The 19,713-nt window shown below is 37.2% G+C and overlaps 5 protein-coding genes across 21 annotated transcripts in view; 3 read left to right on the plus strand and 2 right to left on the minus strand.

Moving 5' to 3' along the window:
• The first annotated feature begins 387 nt into the window (after positions 1-387).
• On the plus strand, positions 388-2,087 carry LOC111493271. 3 transcript variants are annotated; one of them, XM_023142916.1, is made up of 4 exons: positions 388-595; positions 691-852; positions 994-1,233; positions 1,677-2,087. In XM_023142916.1, the coding sequence occupies exons 2-4, from the start codon at positions 819-821 to the stop codon at positions 1,889-1,891; spliced, it is 489 nt and encodes a 162-aa protein (XP_022998684.1). In that variant the 5' UTR covers positions 388-595; positions 691-818; the 3' UTR covers positions 1,892-2,087. The 3 variants fall into 3 exon arrangements, with proteins under 3 accessions (XP_022998684.1, XP_022998685.1, XP_022998686.1); XM_023142917.1 differs by having other exon boundaries at positions 694-852; XM_023142918.1 differs by having other exon boundaries at positions 712-852.
• A 1,136-nt stretch (positions 2,088-3,223) lies between these two features.
• Positions 3,224-6,670, plus strand: LOC111492799 (probable anion transporter 4, chloroplastic). Of its 5 annotated transcripts, none has more exons than XM_023142255.1 (8): positions 3,224-3,932; positions 4,444-4,670; positions 4,813-5,176; positions 5,488-5,532; positions 5,615-5,761; positions 5,970-6,107; positions 6,248-6,281; positions 6,393-6,670. In XM_023142255.1, the coding sequence occupies exons 1-8, from the start codon at positions 3,480-3,482 to the stop codon at positions 6,584-6,586; spliced, it is 1,602 nt and encodes a 533-aa protein (XP_022998023.1). In that variant the 5' UTR covers positions 3,224-3,479; the 3' UTR covers positions 6,587-6,670. The 5 variants fall into 5 exon arrangements, with proteins under 5 accessions (XP_022998023.1, XP_022998024.1, XP_022998027.1 ...); XM_023142256.1 differs by having other exon boundaries at positions 3,843-3,932; positions 4,062-4,670; XM_023142259.1 differs by having other exon boundaries at positions 3,848-4,372.
• Positions 6,671-6,719: 49 nt separating this feature from the next.
• Positions 6,720-9,772, minus strand: LOC111492800 (serine/arginine-rich splicing factor SR45a-like). 5 transcript variants are annotated; one of them, XM_023142261.1, is made up of 7 exons: positions 9,661-9,772; positions 9,180-9,278; positions 8,970-9,078; positions 8,680-8,829; positions 8,222-8,285; positions 7,430-7,565; positions 6,720-7,375 (listed from the first exon to the last, which is right to left on the minus strand). In XM_023142261.1, the coding sequence occupies exons 2-7, from the start codon at positions 9,269-9,271 to the stop codon at positions 6,880-6,882; spliced, it is 1,047 nt and encodes a 348-aa protein (XP_022998029.1). In that variant the 5' UTR covers positions 9,272-9,278; positions 9,661-9,772; the 3' UTR covers positions 6,720-6,879. The 5 variants fall into 5 exon arrangements, 2 of the variants coding, with proteins under 2 accessions (XP_022998029.1, XP_022998028.1); XR_002719931.1 differs by lacking the exon at positions 6,720-7,375 and adding an exon at positions 8,434-8,531 and having other exon boundaries at positions 7,489-7,565; XM_023142260.1 differs by having other exon boundaries at positions 6,720-7,565.
• A 391-nt stretch (positions 9,773-10,163) lies between these two features.
• LOC111492819 (zinc finger CCCH domain-containing protein 40-like) lies at positions 10,164-14,608 on the minus strand. 4 transcript variants are annotated; one of them, XM_023142287.1, is made up of 5 exons: positions 14,463-14,608; positions 13,847-14,104; positions 13,232-13,501; positions 11,851-12,074; positions 10,164-11,234 (listed from the first exon to the last, which is right to left on the minus strand). In XM_023142287.1, exons 2-5 carry the CDS (start codon positions 13,949-13,951, stop codon positions 10,316-10,318), a joined length of 1,518 nt encoding a protein of 505 aa, XP_022998055.1. In that variant the 5' UTR covers positions 13,952-14,104; positions 14,463-14,608; the 3' UTR covers positions 10,164-10,315. The 4 variants fall into 4 exon arrangements, with proteins under 4 accessions (XP_022998055.1, XP_022998056.1, XP_022998053.1 ...); XM_023142288.1 differs by having other exon boundaries at positions 13,847-14,135; positions 14,463-14,602; XM_023142285.1 differs by having other exon boundaries at positions 14,388-14,602.
• A 1,472-nt stretch (positions 14,609-16,080) lies between these two features.
• Positions 16,081-19,713, plus strand: part of LOC111492717 (DExH-box ATP-dependent RNA helicase DExH11) — a 15,136-nt gene continuing 11,503 nt past the window's right edge. The window contains exons 1-7 of one of the 4 annotated variants that reach the window (XM_023142139.1): positions 16,081-16,462; positions 17,021-17,281; positions 17,444-17,704; positions 17,822-17,890; positions 18,031-18,121; positions 18,739-18,917; positions 19,003-19,110. In XM_023142139.1, the coding sequence (XP_022997907.1) occupies positions 16,328-16,462; positions 17,021-17,281; positions 17,444-17,704; positions 17,822-17,890; positions 18,031-18,121; positions 18,739-18,917; positions 19,003-19,110 (1,104 nt within the window). In that variant the 5' untranslated portion in view covers positions 16,081-16,327. The remainder of the gene's footprint in view (positions 16,463-17,020; positions 17,282-17,443; positions 17,705-17,821; positions 17,891-18,030; positions 18,122-18,738; positions 18,918-19,002; positions 19,111-19,713) is intronic. The other 3 variants (XM_023142141.1, XM_023142140.1, XM_023142142.1) reach the window with 3 other exon arrangements.

A 19,713-nucleotide genomic window follows, 5' to 3' on the forward strand; every position in this document is an offset into this window, starting at 1 on the left:
TTTTTTTTTTTTTTTTTTTTTTTTTTTTTTTTTTTTTTTTTTTTTTTTTTTTTTTTGGCTAAAACACAAATTGAATTAAAATGGAATAAATTTTAAAATTTGTCAACTAATACGAAATTTTTTATTTATTTATTTAAGGAGTTAAAGGCTAAAATGAGAATGAAAAAATACATCAAATTTTATGAAAAACAATTAAAAAAAATTCAATATTAAATCAAATTTTATGAAAAAACAATAAAAAAATTTACTCAAGTGGATCAAATTTCGCCTATAATTTAATAAATTTTAAAGTAAAAATAAATAAATAAATAAATAAAGATAAAATAAGGTTAAAAAGGTAAATATAATTATTATTATTTTCCTTTTCTTTTTTCCTCTCTGGAGTTCATATACCCAATTCCCATCCCGTGCGAAGAGAAGGCAATCGAAAAGACGCCGTGCAGTGTCTGCCGCGCTCGTCCTGCTCTCCGTTGTTGCGATTTAATTGCAAACCTGTTCCTTCGCCACTGCAATAAAGATACCGGAGGAGGGGAATCGGATTCTTTAATCTCGATCGAGATCAACATTTTGGATTTCTCTTTGTTGTTTTTGGACTGTAAGCTATCCATTGCGCCGATTTTCTTTTTTTCGTTTTGCTTCTTCTTCTATTGTTTCCGGATAAAATGGTGATATTTTTCTGAAATTGTTCGGTAGCTCTGTGATATTACTTAGATTGTTAAGATTGCTACGAAATGAGACATCGCTGCGACGTTCTAGTTCTCTTATTTTAAACACTGTCAAGAGAAATCATTCTGCGAAGTTTGCGTTAAGAAATCTCCATGATTCGTAAACGCTTTCAAGAAGCTAAAACAGGTAAGTTACGAATAGTTTGTGCCTCATTTATTCCATATTTGGCTTTGATTTTGAGCTTGCCTACTTTCTGTTTGATAAATTGCTTGAAAGCAATATATATGTATATTGTTTATATATATTTTTCTTGGACTGGAATATCAGGCCTGCAACTGGTGAAATCGATGAGAGCCGAAAGGTTCTTGAAGAAAGTTGGATTGGGCAGAGAGGATCGTTACTTCTGGAAGCAAATTGGAAAGGCTCTGTTATTTTCGTATACTCTGATCGGTGTTGCATGGCTTTACAACGAAACATCACCATTTGGCTGGTGGACGCTGAAGCCACGGTCCAAGGCAGAGAAAGATTTGGCTCACCTCTATGAGCGTAGGGAGTTTCCATATCCAGGTTGTTAAAATCTCCGCATTATACCCAAAGATTTAAAGTTGATTGAAAATGAAATTGAGCTGCTGTATAAATTTCACTGATAGATGGAAAAAAAATTAGGGAAATTATAGAAGCCACTTAGAACAATAAGGGTGTTGCAATTGTATTTCAAAACTTCTATGCAATTAAACTACATCATTGTAACTTTGTGATGATTGAGTATAGTGTAACAATTCTTATAGTTTATGTGTTCTAATGTTTGACGGCAACAAACTTGTTGTTCTAAGTGGTTGGGCCTTTTTCAACTTGCAACGAACAGAATTGTTGCAAAACTGTTCAATTGCAACGAGTTCATCAGTTTGAGGATAATTGCTTGAATTTAAAGTTTGAGGGTGGGATTGTAATAACTAGTTAAGGTCGTGGATTAAGCTAAATCTAATCATTATGATATATTGTAAACCCAGGTGATGAAGAAGCTATGGAGGATTTCATTGCGAAGGGGGGAATGATCGGAACTGCCATCGGTCCAAAGGGGGTGATTGATTTTGATAAGGATTCTTTCAATTATCAGAAAGAATTAGAGAACAATAAGCTCGAGCAAGAGGCCCAGAAGCTATGGTTCAGGATGAGGAACGAGGTTATTTCAGAGCTTCAGGGGAAGGGCTACGATGTTGAGTGAGGTAATTCTTGAATGGAAGCATGAAAATTTCTGATTGCCTAATTTGTTCATGTGTTCTTGTTGTGAAAGTTCTGAATACCCATCTGCTTGAATGCTTCCTGTTTGATGCGTTTGCAGTCGTCTCTGTCATGTACTTGAATCTAAACACTAAAAGGATTAGTATTAGAGTTGAAAATTTCTGGCCTTTTGATATCAATCCCTATGGATTGGTTTTAAGTTTTTAATCGATACTTGGTTCATCGATTCTCTCAAATGTTCTAACTTTTCACTAATGATCTTATATAGCCAAATTAGTAACTTGCATCCAATTTCGAACCATTGTCTTTTCAAGATAAAGTTTTATTACCATGGCTTAATCCTTTTATTGCCAATGTTTTTGTGAAAATTTGATGTTATCTCGGGAATGATGGGAATTTCTTATTAGTTAGTGTTATATAACTAGATTCTTGTTGAATATAATATTACACCTTGGCAACCTTTGACAGCTAAGAATAGCTTTTCGGTCAAAATCAATGGTAATTACTTTCCTATCAAAGTGGTCGATGGTGGTCGATGGTGATCGGTTACCACTATCAGGTAGATTGAATAAGAAGATTGCTCTAGTTGATGTATTCCGAAAAAAAGTGAGAATACAGAACTGTGAACTCTCTAACACATTAAACTATGACCATTAAGGAGTAATTTATCTTATCGTGGTGACATACGACAGTAGGCTTGAAAATGCAACGCAGCATTTATTTATTAGAGATTGGGTCTATAGTTTTTAGAATTAAGGAAATTAAAGCTTTGGTTGATTATCATTTGGATTTTGATTTCTAGGTTTTGAAAACAAAGCTGGTAAAGAAATTGCAGAGAGTACTGTATTAAAGGTATGGTAAGAAAACAAGTATAATTTTAAAATAATAATAATAAATGGTTATCAAACTCTCAAAAGTTCTTTATTTTGTTATCAAATCTCTAATATCTTTTATAAATACCCATAAAACATAAAATACAAAAATACAAAATAAATAAATAAATAAATAATCATATATTAATGATTTGTAATTGATTATTTGTTCATTTATATAGTTTGGTTACTTGCTAGTTCCAATGTCTAATATGATGATTAATTTTCATATTTGTGTTGGTTTACTTTGTAAATTTTAAAAAGAAAATTAATAAGATGATTAATATTTTCTAAAACTTATGGATTTATTGGGTCAAATTTTAAATTTATATCTATTAAATTAGTTAAATAAAATAATAAGTAGATTAAAAAATTATTAGACACTATTAAATACAAAATTAAAAATTAAAACAATAAAAACCAAATAGATACGAAACTAATCTCTACCTTCAAAGTTCCAAACAAAAAGTTTACGCATTTCCCCGACGACTCTACCAACCATGAGGAGCCGTCAGAACACGAAGACATGAAAATTCATTCTTGCCCCTCAAATATCTACTTATTTACATAAGTTCACCGCATAACTCTCAAACATGAGAGGGGTGTTTACGGAAATTACTGCAAATACTCGTCCGACTCCGCTCTTAAACTCAATGTCGTTGCCAGTCGCAGTCGTCAGTGTTGCGTCTCTCGTTAACTATGTACTCTGCTATCACTCTCGGCCGGCCACTACGCTGCCGGCGATTTCCCGGTGACCGGAGTACAAAGCCGATCAAAAGTGAACCGGCGAAATTCAAAGTGCCTTCAAGCTCTCTTCAATTGCCCAAGGGCAATTGTTCCGGCAGCGTCTCGTCAACGGGTAATTTTCTCGGTTTTGGACTTCGGAATGGTTTGTCACTCGTTTCTGGATTCGTTCTTCGATCTCGAGCCGGTGTTTCCTCGAACGATGCTCAGTTCGGTTCGTTTAACGAGGATAAGGATGTCGAGGCGCCGAGTCGTTTCGAGTTTATCACGTCTGAGAGGGTTAAGGTTGTGGCCATGCTTGCTTTGGCTCTCGCGCTTTGTAATGCTGATCGGGTTGTGATGTCCGTTGCGATTGTTCCGTTGTCTCTATCCCATGGCTGGAGCCGATCGTTCGCCGGTATAGTTCAGGTAGCTGTGTTCCTCTTAAATTGTTTTTACTGTATAGCAATTGCTGGTTTCTTTCTCTGTTTTTCGTTTGCGCAAGATAGTTCTCTAGAACTGAATTTTATCTTTTCTACTGAGTTTTGGGTTCTACAGGCAGGTGTGAGATGATATGATATAGATTTGATATAGATTTGAAGGTGATGGTGATTTCTTTTTGCGTATTTCTGCATCAATTTATGATATAGAGTTGAAGAGAATAGCATTTTCTTGCGCATTTCACCATCTACTTATGCTTCTCGCTTTAATTTTAATGACAATTTCGTTGCGTTGCTAATTAGCCTTAAGCTGATCGATCTTTTACGCTCGAGCAAATATTGATATCTTTTCCCAGAAGTTTGAGATTTTGTTCTCTCGACTTCTGGTTGCTCTATCAGGAATCTAACAGGATATCCGTCACTTGTATTGTTAGCATCACCAGTATTTGACTAGAACAAAGTTATCGCTTGCAATTATCTGACGGTTGGACTTCATGCAGTCATCGTTCCTTTGGGGTTATTTTGTTTCTCCAATAGCCGGCGGAGCGCTGGTGGACTACTACGGTGGTAAGATGGTTATGGCCTGGGGGGTGGCTTTATGGTCACTGGCCACATTTCTGACTCCTTGGGCCGCTGAAACTTCGTTATGGGCACTTCTCGCTATGCGTGCTTTGCTCGGCGTTGCTGAAGGTGTGGCCCTTCCTTGTATGAACAACATGGTTGCTAGGTAATAATGATTGCTTAATTTAGAATAACAATTGAGTAGAAGCCAGCAATGAGCCATTTGAATGTTAGCTTCATAATTTGGAATCTAAGATGACAGAAAACCGAATTATGGTGACGTCTAAACTCTTCTCTTTATGTTGTAGATGGTTTCCTCCAACAGAACGAGCCAGGGCTGTTGGTATTGCAATGGCTGGGTTTCAGTTAGGAAGTGCAATAGGGCTCGTGCTTTCTCCAATCCTAATGTCTCGAGCTGGTATACTTGGACCATTTGTCATTTTTGGGTTGTCTGGGTTTTTATGGGTTCTTGTATGGTTATCTGCAATATCCAGTACTCCTGATCAGAATCCTCAGATATCCAAATATGAATTGGAATATGTACTAAAAAAGAGGCAAGAACCTTTAGTGGTGGAGAAAGTACCCCGGAATACTGTTATTCCTCCATTTAGGCGGCTACTTTCTAAAATGCCAACATGGTCTCTTATCGTTGCCAATGCTATGCATAGTTGGGTACTGCTCAAACTATTTTCTTCCCTTTAATTCATAGGAAATCCTATCCGGTGTGCCTTTTTACTGCAAATGTTGACTGATCTAGTAGCTTACTCTGTCTATGGCTTTGGATTAACCCATCTTAGCTTCAATAGATGCCTTTTTAATTATTATTGCCCACGCTCATACCTGTTATGGGAAACCTTATATCACCTCCCTACATTTAATTATCTTCTTATAATTTCACTGTGTTTTACAAATGGTGTGTTTAGGTAGTGGGAGAAGTAACTTAATGTGATACTTTCACTTCAATGTGATCTCTTTTCCTGCAGGGATTCTTCGTGATTCTTTCATGGATGCCTATCTACTTCAACTCCGTGAGGAATCCTTAGCGAACTTTTTGATGAGTTCTCTGTTAAATAGTGAATTTCTTAAAGGATTGGTGTTTTTCCATTACAGGTATATCATGTTGAACTCAGACAAGCAGCGTGGTTTAGTGCTGTTCCGTGGAGTGTGATGGCAGTGATGGGATATTTTGGTGGATTGTGGTCAGATGGGTTAATACGAAGTGGTACATCTATCACTTTGACGCGAAAAATGATGCAGGTGAGCATTTTCAATCTCTATATAATTAACTTTCACTGTGACACGATACAAATGGAGACTTGTACACTTTCTTCTATTTTCCCCAACCTGTTTGTGTGTTGTTGTCTATCCTCTCCTCCTCGCTTCCCCCATTGTTCTTAATTTTTCAATTTCAGCCATCAAATTCAATGATTCCTGCCCTTTTTTTGGTTCTTTATTTCTACGACAGTCAATAGGTTTTATTGGCCCTGGGATTGCTCTGATCGGTCTTACATCAGCCAGAAGTGCATCAATAGCATCCGCATGGTTGACTTTGGCAGTTGGGCTGAAATCTTTCAGCCACTCCGGCTTTCTTGTGAACCTTCAGGTGGCGACTCAAACAACTCAACTCAGCTTAATACCCATTTTATTTTTAGTTTTCTCAAGTGTCTATTGAAGCATCTAGCATTTCTGGTCCACCGTTAACTTTTGCACTTCTGAAATTTCCTCCTTATCTCTGCTTTACAGGAGATTGCTCCACAATACTCTGGCGTGCTTCACGGTACGTTGTTATTTTAACAATGTCTACAACCCGTAAATGCATAGTTTAGAAGTAATACTTAAGTGAATATTTCTCGAGTACTACCAAAATTGAACCCAAATTCTGTTTCAGGCATGTCTAATACTACTGGTACACTTGCTGCTATTGTGGGAACAGTTGGGGCTGGTTTCTTCGTGGAACTTGTGGGCTCTTTCCAAGGATTTCTGTTGCTAACCTCTGTTCTGTATTTCATGGCTGCGCTTTTCCACATCCTATTTTCTACGGGGAAGAGGGTAAATTTTGAAGAAACTAGTTCTGCAGAGTAACCTCAGTTTCCAGTGAACAAATTCTTGCTCATCCGGTGTTTAAGATTATGCCAAGTAACTAGTCATGTTGAAGAGAACGGAGAGCAAGTAATAACAAAACTCGAATTGAAAGTTTGTAAAATAAAAAAAGGAATGTCCCAAACCAAATGGTATGAACAGAGCAAAGCGATAACTGTCCGCAAGTCAATGGCCAGCACCAAATTTTACATCATCCAATCAGAAAATAGTAGAGTGAATTAAAAATACCATCATTCATGACCATCAAGGTAGTAGCAAGGAAGTAGATCAGCAAATCAAACAGGACTAACAGACCTTGAAACCACGCTTCCAATCCCACCAGAATATCCTCCTCTCTTATGGCGCCTCGGAGTACGGCTGTGGTGACTCCTCGAGCTCCTTCGTTCAGGAGAGATACTGTGTGAATGTCTCTCGAATCTCCTGCTTCGTTCAGGGGAAATACTGCATGAATAACTTCTGCTACGAGAGTACCTCCTCGACGCGCTTCTACAGTGCCTAGGAGAATAACTGCAGGAATAAAGTCTACTAGAAACCCTTGCCTTTGGTGGTGAGACACTCCTAGAAACAGACCGATCCCTGTGCCTTCTGTAGTATGGATCAGGGGAGCAATAGTCGTAAGGTGAGTACGACCTGTCACGTCTCCTGGTAGGCAACCTACTACATGGAGAGTGGGATCGAGAATACGACCTATGACGCCTATTGTATGGAGAATCATATCTTCGGCGGCTATAAGGGGAGTATGATCTATAGCGGTATGGCGAGTCATTTGATCTTCGGCAGCTATAAGGGGAGTATGATCTACAGCAGTATGGCGAGTCATTTGATCTTCGGCGTCGATCAGGAGAATGGGATCTTCTACTGCTACGGTCAGATGAATAATTAGACGAACAGCTCAAGCTCCTGCTATAAGGAGAGTAGCTGGGAGAACGCTGAGAAGAGTAGCTGCGCGATCTACATCTCACTGTTATAAAGAGAGGATTAGACAAAAAAAAAAAAAAAAAAAAAAAAAAAAAAAAAAAAAAAAAAAAAAAAAAAAAAAAAAAAAAAAAANACGATTGCCGTATTGCTTCTTATATTCTTTCCTATTTTCATTTCTTCTATATAAGATTCTGACGGAGTCTTTGCGGACGACGACGTGTGGTGTTTATTTGGCATACCGTTCGAGCCGATCGGTGGAGTGAGGATTTGGTTACTTTGCAAATTGCTAGGTTTTTTATATTTTGAATGAAAAATGCGGATCAGAAATCTGGTGGTGTTGATGCTCTCTATGACGGTTATTGCTCCGATTCTGCTTTACTCTAATCGCCTCGCCACCATCGAGTTCTCATGTAAGTGTCCTTCTATCTCGCCGATTTCGTTCTGGAATCCGGTTCATTTGCTTTTTTGTTTCGCTGCTATATATAGATTTTGAAATAGAGCTTTCATTTCTGCAGCTAAAGGCGATTTTATTGAAGATTTTTCAACTTCGGTGAGTAAATCCGTCTAGACTCGTTCTGCATGCTTCATCTTGTTATTTGCCATTGCGATATTGAAAAAAAAAAAAAAAAAAAAAAAAAAAAAAAAAAAAAAAGCGCAATACTTAATAGAAATAAATCAAACATCAGATTAAAAGCTCACTACGGACTGTTCTGAGTCCAAAATATCTCCCTGGAGTCGGAGTTCTACCTCTCCGTCTTCGAGCCTATCAGAAAATAAGAGATGTAAAATGAGACAATTCAATTGTCAATCGAAGAAAAACACCAGAGCAGGGGAACATGCCACAGTAGAGAGGGAAGTAAGGCTACAGGAATCAATTAGCAGATAAAAGAGAGAAATGCAGGGCATACAACCCCAATGTTCTGAGACTTCATGTGTTTGTTTTGTTTGATTAGTTGTAGTTTGAATTTGATGAAGAGCTGCTACACACAGCTAACCTGCTGCCAAAAAAAACTTCAAGTGCAAAGAAGCAAAAATCTCAAATCTCTTGCAACAAACCATCCAGAGATCCCGTAAATATTTGAAGTTGAACAATTTAGACAACATTAATAATGAGAAACATCTCCACACTATGAAATTGTACTTGGTTTAATTTTTACCTTCTCCACGGTGATTATTCGACCTTCAAGGACAGATCGATTCAGATATTTGATGCAACGTTCAGCCTCATCATTACTAGACATGGTAATGAATCCAAATCCACGGGATTCTCTAGTCCATGGATCAGTCACGAGATGAACATCTAGCACCTAGAGAATGAAAAATTCATTCACGAACAGAGTAAATAGTCAATAAATTCAATCACCAATAGAAAGAACAAAACACATACACCACCATCAAAAGTACAAGCCAAAGAAAAAATTTGAAGAAAATAAGATCTGCGACATACTGTTCCTTCAGCAGAAAAATGTTTCTCGAGTTCTCTCCTTGTAATTCTATGTGACAAACCAGTGACGTACAAATTGTTACCAGGATTTTCAACGTCACTAGAAGGGCTCCTGAAAAAAAAATCCACAATATAGAAGTAAATGTATCATACAGATGATCTAGAGAATATGGGAAAAACCTACCAAGCAAAGGGTTCCTGAGCAAGAAATACCTTGAACGGCTCCTTGACCTTGACAGGGACCTTGAGACCGATCGTTTGTATGAAGGAGAGCGGGAGTACCTAGACCTTCTGGAGTACGACATCTGCGACCTGATGAGCCAAAAAAAAGCCTAAACACGATCAGCATTTAATAAAGAAGAGTACAACAGTAATAGAAGACCAGAATTACAATGATTTTGCTTCTCGTATAGAGCAGCTGGTAAATCGGAACGTCAGCTTAACACTCGTCAAGAACAAGAAAATGAAGAAATAGAATATCTCTCCACCAATATTCTAAGTTAACAAAAAAATTCCAAGACAACCGCAGAAAATACTCCTAATGAATATGCTAATCACAAGAAAAACAATCTAGCAATAACCCAACCCTAATTCTCTCCATAAACATCATCGAAATCAAGAATCAAACGTATCATCTCAATCAACGAAAATAGATGCAAGAGTTCATGAAATGAGAGATAGAGAAAGAATTTACCGCCCAAACTGCAGAAGCAAAAACCTAAATCGAAGGGAAATGTAACCGAGTATTCAACGACAATAATATCTCGTACGAAAGCGCATGCAATAAAGTTTTACTGAACCAACTGAAAGCATAATATATAGCCTCCAGGTGAGAGAAGTTTCTGGAGCATCGGATGCCAAATCGCAATAAAACATAATTTAAACTTTTTCGTTTCCGTATTCAGATTGGCATTTCAAATCGTGGAGTAGTAATCAGGTATTTCGCAATCAAAATGTTATCGTGGATCCGCTACGTGTCAGAATATGACCCGTGCAATACCAAAAAAATTATAAACCTCATATTATCAAAATTATCCAAAATGATAACGTAGAAACGAAAGAAATTGTTGATAAAATCTTACTGATATAATTAATCAAAATAGTGAACTTCTGGGCTGTTTGTAAACACCCGAATTTCACTTCTATTTCGTTTAGACTAAACTAACAACAAAGGGCTTTGCCTCAAAACAGACAAAGGAATGGAAGCAGTGAATCCAAATTGCTCATTCTCAAGTAAAAAGAGTGTCATATTACATAATGTAGACATGACAGAATAGGAACGATATAACAACAAAGAGGCCCTGCGCCTCCCCCCATCCAACAGCCATACTTGTCGACGGAGACCTAATCTACGATGGTGCAGGTTCAGAAGAAGTCGAAGATGGAGCAGATGCTGAAGGCGTCGATCCCAGCGGTGCTGAACCTGAAGATGCTCCTCCTTGCGACTGAGGGGCAGAGTCTTGTGGTGCAGAATGCTGCTGGTATTGCTGGCTACCTGGAGGGGGCTGGGGCGGGGGTGGCATGTTCGAATGATAAGGAGGGTATTGTGGATAATGTTGTTGCACGTACCCATATGGCGGATAAAATTGCTGTTGATATTGTGCATGTGGTGGTGGTGGGTGCATTGCGTGATATGGATATTGATGTCCCTGCTGGTGTTGTTTCTCCGAACCGGGTCTAGCTTCTGTTGAACTAGCAGGTCCGCTATGGGGTGCCCCCGAATCATGAGTCGAAATCAAAGCTCCCATTCTTTGAGGGTCCATTGAAGGATAGAATGCTCTCTCCTGCTGAGGTGGAGGTGGTGGCATATTGTAGTAGTGCATAGGTTGAGGTTGATCATGCGTTCCTGGAGGGTGTAATTGGCTGTGCTGCTGCGAGATAACTGCTCGCGGCAACATTCCACTGTGAGCCACTGCTGCTTGCTTTGCTTCATCAGAACCCTCCGACTCTGGTTTTGGTGCTTGAGGTCTGCCCCACATCAATTTCAACCTAAGGCCCTTTACTACCAGCTTGTTAGAAAGCTCTCCTGCAGCCTTCTCTGCACCTTCCCTGGTGGTGTAGGTCACAAAAGCACATGCCCGCTGTAGCACCATTCTGATGGATTCAATTTCACCATGTGCATAAAAGTTATCACGAAGATCTTGTTCGGTGACTCGAGCATCAAGTCCACCCACATACAAGGTTCTAATACTCTCATCCTCTGGAGGTTCCAGAGAAGGCATCTCTCCAGCCTTGTTAAGAAGCTTCAGTGCAACTGGATCGTTAACCCTGAGGAGTTCGAAAAGAAAGTAACCTCATTAGCAATTATCTCTGTAAATTCTGAATCACAAAAAAATGTGGCTAGTATAGAAAAATATGTGATAACTGCGACTTTAAACATTCTTGCAAATCGAAACCGAACTGTGAGAATGAAATATAGCTCAGTCATCTATTTCAGTTTTATAATGGCCAAGGGGAAAAACTTGATAGGAAAATAAAACTTCATGAATAGAACAAAAGATATAAAGGGTAATGAGATTCAACCCAACAAGGGCCAAGGGGATTACAAGGGGATTACAAGGTTGAGATGTCAAAGGCGGACAAAATATGTATTTCAATGTCACATCTTTCGAAATACAACTCAACTCGCCACAAAATAGTAAATACTAATTTAAATAGCCACTGATCAATTAATTGCATATGAAAAACTGAGCAATCATCTCTGTTCCAATAAATAATAACTATGGGAAGACTATACTTCATATGATATAAAGCTGAAACGAAGCTTAAGATATGTAACAAATGCAAGATGTTGACCATGAAAAAGCATAGAAAATTTGGGTGGTCAGGGACTAAGATCGGACACACAACAACTAATCATTCAAAAGGAAAAGATCAATCATACCCATAATAACGATCCTTAATATTTTGCTGGGACAACTCTCCAGTTTCAGGCATCTCATGTCTGTAAGGGCATTCCGAACCTCTAGTACATTCACCCCTAATATAAAAACTACAAACATGTGCACGGTTCCTCTTGTAATAGGGGGTAGTTCGTTGAAGTTTCAGAATAGTATCGTTTGGCCGAGCCTTTCCAAATGAGGACTCATAATCAATACCAGCTCTAGCCTGCATGGTCAACATTCAACTGAATTAGCAAAATCCAAGTTAGCAACAACAGAGATGCAAATACCTGCTACAGCAATCATATTTAATTCATTGAATATGTAAAAGTTATAAAACAAATCAAATGCCACATAGGATACTTTTAGGGTGCACATCCATGGCCATCTAATTAAATTCAATAGCTTTTATCAATTTTCTCAAATTATCTCCTCTTCAAAGCAATAAAATCACATTCCTCCTCTCTTCAAGGAAATTAAGATCCCATTCCCTTAAATGGCCATGCTTCATTATATTAAATATTAATATTAATTTGTCGCGAAGATGAAAGTGAGAGAGAAAACAACATTTCATCCATACACTTCAGCAGAACATGGATGTCCGTTGAATAGAGTACGTTTGACCCAATAACATTCAGATTTTAAACCCATATGCCCACAATCTTGATCGAAATCAAGAACCTTTGCCAAATATGCCCACCTTTATTGCTAACATTTTTCAATCCACTTGCGCAAAAGTACACAGAAAGCATGACTAACAAAGAAAAAGAATCTAAAGTAAAAAACACTTATTAGGCCTGAAATTAAAGACTGCCCTTAGCAGTCTCCATGATTTAGGTTTCTTACAAAACTAAAACGAGATATATTGACAGAAAGAAACATATTTGAACAACAAAGGTAAATAAATACTGACAACAGAATCTAACGTCGAAAGAAAAATCCTATAACCAAAAAACTTCCAGAAATTAAGATCCCTACCAATCATCTACATCATTATAATATAAAATTTTAATTTGGTACTGATATAAATTAATTGATGTACGACGCATGATCCAGAACAACAACAAAAAAAAAAAAAGCCTGACAATTTTTCCAATAAGGAAAGAATAAGCTTAACTTCTTTTCAAGAAAATCGAAAATTGTAAATCATGTCTAATAAGACAAAAGTTATTTATGTTAAGCAATCAAAACAATCCAACATTTTAGTTTTTACCATGCTATTAGAATTAGCCATATCTATGTCCATCAAGGGTTATCGATAGTGGCTAAGATGGTTGGGGAATCATAATGTTTTCCCCCCTTAACATTCCAAAAGATTGGACAAACAACTACAAGGACTAATCATCCAATAACTAGAGGAAATACTTAGCAGAAAGTGCATACCTTCCGATCATGCTCCTCGGCAAAATATTCCCTATTCACATCGCTCTTAGGAATAGAATCGTTGGAGTTGATAGACAGGGCAGTATCTCGAACCTGAACTGGTAAGCCATATTCAAGGTCCAAAAGGCAAACTTGACATACATTTTTTAACTTACTGCAAGTCTGGCAAATCTCAGATTTCTTATATCTGGCATCGCGTCCAGGTCTCCACCTGAAAACTGTAAATGGTCGCGTGCAAATTTTGCATTCTTTGTCATAATCAGCTTTCGTCTGCATTCAGATATCGCATTCATTTAATCAAAATAATGTATAAGGAAAAGACTAAGCATGAATTGCAAAAGAGCACAACTCCAGTAACCACCATCCCTTACTCCCCCACATATTTCATGCTAGTGAGTATATAAAAATCATAAACAGTTAACAGAAACCATCTGGATCTATGTTCAAACAGGACATCAATTGACGGTAATTACACGAGCAGAACAGTTCGAGAAGGACTTATTCGAACATTTATGTGATCAATTGTAAACTTAGGAACGCAATTCAAGGACGGTTTCGAAGTAACTCGAGGGGTTGGGAGTACTAAACTTAGAGAAGATAGAAGAACAAACATACCATGCGAACATAGGGGTTATCACCAAGGCAAGACTCGCAGATGATGGGGAAATCGGAGCGCTCCCATCCATCAGCTTCCAGATCCCTCAGCAACCGATGCGCCATGGAGAATTCGTGTGGAACTCGACTCTGTTTTGGCTCCCTTGAGTAGGACTGCGAAGGAATCAATCAACTCTTCGGAAGTCCCTCAATCAATAAGTGAGCCTTCAAATCGAATGATCGCCCAGAGCCCAGGGAGGAACCCTCTGTTGGGAAACCCTAGATTTGGAATGATCTCAAGTCATTTACTCTGCTTGGTGTGAATTTATAAAAAGAAAAAGGCAAAGGAGAATCGGAAATTCAAAAGGGTTTGAGATCTCGTTTTTATCCAAAAATTTTCCATCCAAAATAGATTGGATTTACAGGATTTCAAACTAAAACTGACCTAACTCCATTCTAAATTTACCCTATTTTGTGATTAAATCCAAGAAAAAAACTGATTTATAAGGACAGACTTCGATTGCAGAATTGAAAAATGGAGAAACTGAGATGGAAAACTGACCCATGACGTCGAGAGGTTGCAGCAGGGAGGAAGGTAAAGGTGAAGAAAAAAAAAAACGTGGCGGTTGGGGCGTACCGGCGACTATCAGCAGAGATGGTTGTGTGAGTGCGGCGGCGGCGGCGGGAGGGGAAATTCAGAGATGAAGAAACGGGTGGGGAGCGAAAGAAGTGGAGGCGGACGTGTAGGTTTCACTTCTTCATCTCATCTCATCTCTTCTTTTCTTTTTTATTTATTTATTTGTCTTTTTCGAATATTTATAATAAAACGTTAATTTATATATATATATATTATATTGCAATGGTAAAGTAGGTATTTAAATAGGCATCAAGCTCGTTTGTTAGATTTTTTTTTTTTAATTATTCTGAATTCTTTATTTATAAATAAATAAATAAAACTTTGATGAGGATAGTTTGTGTGTTTATTAAATTTTAATATTAAACTAATAACAAAATCATTTTAAAATGACAATTTCTTAGTAGGCGTTTGAGGTCATGAGTTCAAATAAGTAAAACAGTGTACTTTAGCCTAAGATTATACTGGTATTTTGGAACTGTATTTGTTGGGATAGAACTCCGAGTATGAAAAAGGTTTTAGTAGATAGGGGTTCATAAATTGAATGGATATTGATAAGTTAACCCTGTTAGACGAACACGACTCTCCACAATGGTATGATATTGTCCACTTTGAGCATAAGCTCTCATGGCTTGCTTCCCCAAAAGGCCTCATGCCAATGGAGAGTGTATTCTTAGATTATAAACCCATGATCATTCCCTAAATTAACCGATGTGGGACTTTCATCATCCAACAAACCCTAACCCTTAACCCCAACCATCTAATCTTTTGTTGAAGTAAGAACCATTTAATCAAAGTAACTAACACCCCTCCTACAAAATTAGGATTAATCTCTTATAGGAATAATTGAAAGATAAGGCCAGAATTAGATTACTTCACCAATTATACAAAATTAAGATTAATTCAGAGATAAGGGCAGAATTTGATTACCTCGAGTAAAAAATGCCAGAATTAGATTACCTTTTATATCAATTAGAACCCTTGAATGAATGTAACTAACACCTCTTATACAAACTTCGGATTAATTCATAGATAATGACTGAATTAGATTACCTGGTTATAAATTAAATCACTCCACAATCGTAACATTATGATTGAAACTTAGAAATGGCAAAATTGATGTTCGGTTTTCTAAGAGAAACATCTCAATTTGAGATATGAAATACATTCATCAATGATTTTTACCTAACATATTGTTGGTATTTAGCCGGGATTTAATCCCGATTATTTAAGACGAAGTCAAATGGACTATTTGACTCTTACAAACTTTATACCATTAAAAATAAAACTTTCTAACAAATATTGACGTGCCTTGGGTAGGTTTTAATATTGTTCATGATATTTTAAATCTTATTTGCGTTTTTGAATCTCTTGGAGTTTTGTAATAGGTCAATTTGGAACACCGTGATTCATATTAGATATAATTATAGACTTGCACTCTAGAACATTTTTGTACGAAATTTAACATAGGTAAAAGTTAATATGTAACGATCCAGATCCGCCAACAAATATTGTCCTTCCCTTTTAGAACACAAAAGTTAAAAGCCAAGAAATTGAGAGATGAAAATTTGCCACTAAGAACTTTTGTGAACTTTATTATTATAATTTTGTTTGGAATGCATTTTAGAAGCTGCAAGCACAGCCCTTGAACGTTTGAGAACCGCCGAAGCAGTGAAGTACCTGCAGTCACTGTCGGGCGTTGGCTAAGTATCAAAACGGGGACGAATTGTGCCGCGCACTCGGCTCGATACGTTCCTTCCTCTGAAACCCGCCCAAATCTTCAGAATCTAATTTAGAGATAATTGTGCGTGGAAATTCAGAACCGCCGGGAAGAGTACGGAAGTTCGGTTGCAGAACTCTGATATGAAATGGATCCAATTGAAGCAACAAAAGAGCTTTCCTTTCGTGTCGGTTTTTCCGGCCACAGCGGCCATCTCAGAGTCGAGCCTCTTTCAACTGTGGATCGCTCCAGCCCTGTTAGATCGCTCCCGGATTTCATACTTGTAAGCAATTCTTTTTCGTAGTGTAGCCCTCGTGGAAGCTTACAGTTAGTATGTGGCTGCATGCAGTTCATGGTTTTTTGCATTTCCGTTTATAGTTACTTTTAGGGTTTATCAATGTTATACCATTCTTCAGTTTTGAGTATTCGGTGTTTAGAATTTTTGTACTTTCGTGCTTATTGCAAGCCTGGTGTCACAATTTCACATAGCAGTTGAGGAAAAGATGATCTTCAGTTCTTATTGCATAAAGGTTAAGAATGGGATTGAAGCAGGGCTCATACTCCCTTTCTTCTGTTTTTGTATTAGCTATTTCTCAAATTTTCTCTGTGGTGGAAATTTCTTAAGAATGTTTCCTGTCCCATGTATTTGTGCTTCTTTGCCTTCTCAAAGAAAGAGATGTTTCTTGCTAACCTAATTATTTGTAATTTTCCTTGTACCTGAAGGTTTGAATTCTTATCCTCACACTTGTAATGTTATTTTCTCAAAAATGCGACATTGCTTACTTACCACTAAGCATCAATTATGCACTGTGTTTATTTTTTATTTTTGGTTCAAATTCAGCCTCCCGCATTTCCTAAGGAAACTCCCGAAACAATAAAGGGCTACATAGAAGAGACTTATCTCCAGCCGAGGTTAGACCCTGATGAATTCTCCCCTGAAAAAGTGGGAAGACAGTGGGATTTTGATTGGTTTGAAATGGCAAAAGTATCTTTGGATCCATCACAACCAAGATCAGTTGTGGTTCCCACTTGGGTGTTGCCATTTGAACGAACAAAGAAGGACGGAACAACTGGAGGGACGTGGGAACCTTGTTCTGTGCAGGTACTGCTTGATTGTTCAATCTGCCATGCATGAAAAATGTTGGGTTAGCTATACTGAATTAAGATTGCTGTGATTATACGTTTCATGCATTTACGTTAAGTCAGTGATCTCGGCTATATTTTCTCATGACTGATTTTCCAATTGGACTAATTTCACTTTCAGGTGGATGTTTCTGAGTTAAATGTGGAAGCTCAAGAATCTGGTTCACAGCCACGCGTGCCAGGACCGGCAAAAGATTTTGTAAGGGGAAGCATAAATAATCGTCCTTTTCGACCTGGTGGTTTGGATGATTCCCAATCTGTTGATAGAATTCTTCCTGATGCAGCTTCAAATGGTGAGTGGGTTCAAGAAATTCTAAATGGTGGTCGTGCTCAATTCGTTCCCCCTATTTTAAAGCAAGGATTGGACCTTGGTGATCTCAAGGTAGTTTCTCTTATCATTGAGAAATGCGGAACGAAATTCTAATAAGAGAGAATGTATTGACTTTCCTTATATTTATATTTCGCTATTTTTTTAACTTTCCCTTATTTTGTTCACAAGGAATACCCTAACTCGTGGAACGTTTATGAGGACCAAAGTTTATTCAAGACCTCACCAGTTGAAAATCTGGTTTGTTTTAACACCTTGGTTTCATTATAAAATGCTGAACAGTGTTTTTGTTTGTGGAGAATATATGTTGAGAACCCTCCTTAATAAGCATTGCTAATGGAGTTTTCCTGTTCTTTCTGACCTATCTGCTAATATCACAGCAGAAAGAATTGTCTGTACAATTTGATGATTTGTTCAAGAAGGCCTGGGAAGAGGAAGCCATAGTATCTGTGGAAGATGGTGTGTGTTCTGGTATTTGTAAACTGAAACACTATAAATTTAAATTGATGATCTCATCAACAAGAAGGTCTCTTTGACACTAAAATTGACATACAAGATTCTACCACATTTGTACGTCAAGTCCTTTTATTGAGTCTGGTTCAATATTGTTGGTTCTATTGATTTTCTTTTGGGTTGAATCAATTTCTTCCGCAATAAATTTGGTTTAAGTTTTTCCTTTTTGCCTTCAAACTTATTCCAAAAATATTAGAATGACTAAAACCAATTTCATTTTATGTCATCTTGAGTCTGTGCATTGGACAGTAACCTTCATTTTTTGGGTTGAAAATATTAGTCTATTGGGTGTAATTATTTTCAGTCAACATGTTGGCTTAGGAAAATTCATACACACAGCTTTTAAGACGGAAAATAAACTAACCAATATATTCTTGCTAGTTGCCAGTAGATGATTTGGGAGGTTGGTATGGTGGCTTGATAGAATCGTCTTGGAATATACTATTGCTGCAAGGATGAAACACTTGCATTAAGGAAAACTTTATTTAACCGGTGTATATTCTTTGAATGAAAGTATAGTTCTTGTTGTTTGACTCTCTTTCATTCTTTTGTTCTCTATTATTATGTTTGGAAAGGTGAATCACCAAAAGCAGAATCTATTAAGTTAGAAGTTCAAGTAAATGAGCTCGAAGGCACTAGCATTGCACCTGCATTGGAAAAGTCCGTGTTGGATGAAATTTTGTCCCTTGATTCTGGAGGATTGTCATTAAGATCCGATCAAGCTACTGACGATGGTGGAGAACAGAAGAAGGAGGTAAGTAATGGTTTCAATCAACTTTACTTTTGTGCTTTCTGTTCCTTTCTCTTTGTCACTGTTTCTTGCGGTGATTGATAAGCAGGCTTGGGTTGTTGTTGGTGGTCGCGAAGAGATTTCTTTGCACTTCCATGAGCTTGTACCTGATATGGCCCTTGATTTTCCTTTCGAATTGGACACTTTTCAAAAGGAGGTAATTATTATTATTATTTTCTGAAGAAGATTCAAATGTCATTTCTATTGTAAGATATAGTAAGAACGTATGAACAAAAGATGCAATTTACTATGATGTGAAGTTATGTATGAAAGCAACTTTGCTTATATTTCATGGAGTAAAAAACAGTAATATGTATGTAAAAGAACCTCAATCATAGGTCGATAAAAGTAACGATCTAGTAATTTGCCTATGTCTGTAAATGGAAGGAGAAATACAGCTATACAAATGTACAAGGAAATAAATAAATGGTTACAATTCACTTTTTGGTCCCTGAACCTTCACGAAAGCAATAATTTAGTCCATGAACTTTGATTTTAACAATTTAGTTCCTATACCTTCAATTTTGTAACAATTTAGTCTTGAACTTTAGTATGTAACAATTAGCAACTCTAATCTTGAAAATTATTGTTAAGATTTCTGAAATCTCTTATATAGGTAGGCCAATAAATTAATTAGGGATCCTATATGTTTATAAGCTACGAAGTCTAAATTGTTATACAATAAAAATCAACATTTAGTTTTGATGATTTTTTTTTTTTTTTTTTTTTTTTTTTTTTTTTTTTTTTTTTTTTTTTTTTT

The sequence above is a fragment of the Cucurbita maxima genome, unplaced genomic scaffold (assembly GCF_002738345.1).
Source record: "Cucurbita maxima cultivar Rimu unplaced genomic scaffold, Cmax_1.0 Cma_Scf00018, whole genome shotgun sequence".
In the NCBI taxonomy this organism is placed as follows: domain Eukaryota; kingdom Viridiplantae; phylum Streptophyta; class Magnoliopsida; order Cucurbitales; family Cucurbitaceae; genus Cucurbita; species Cucurbita maxima.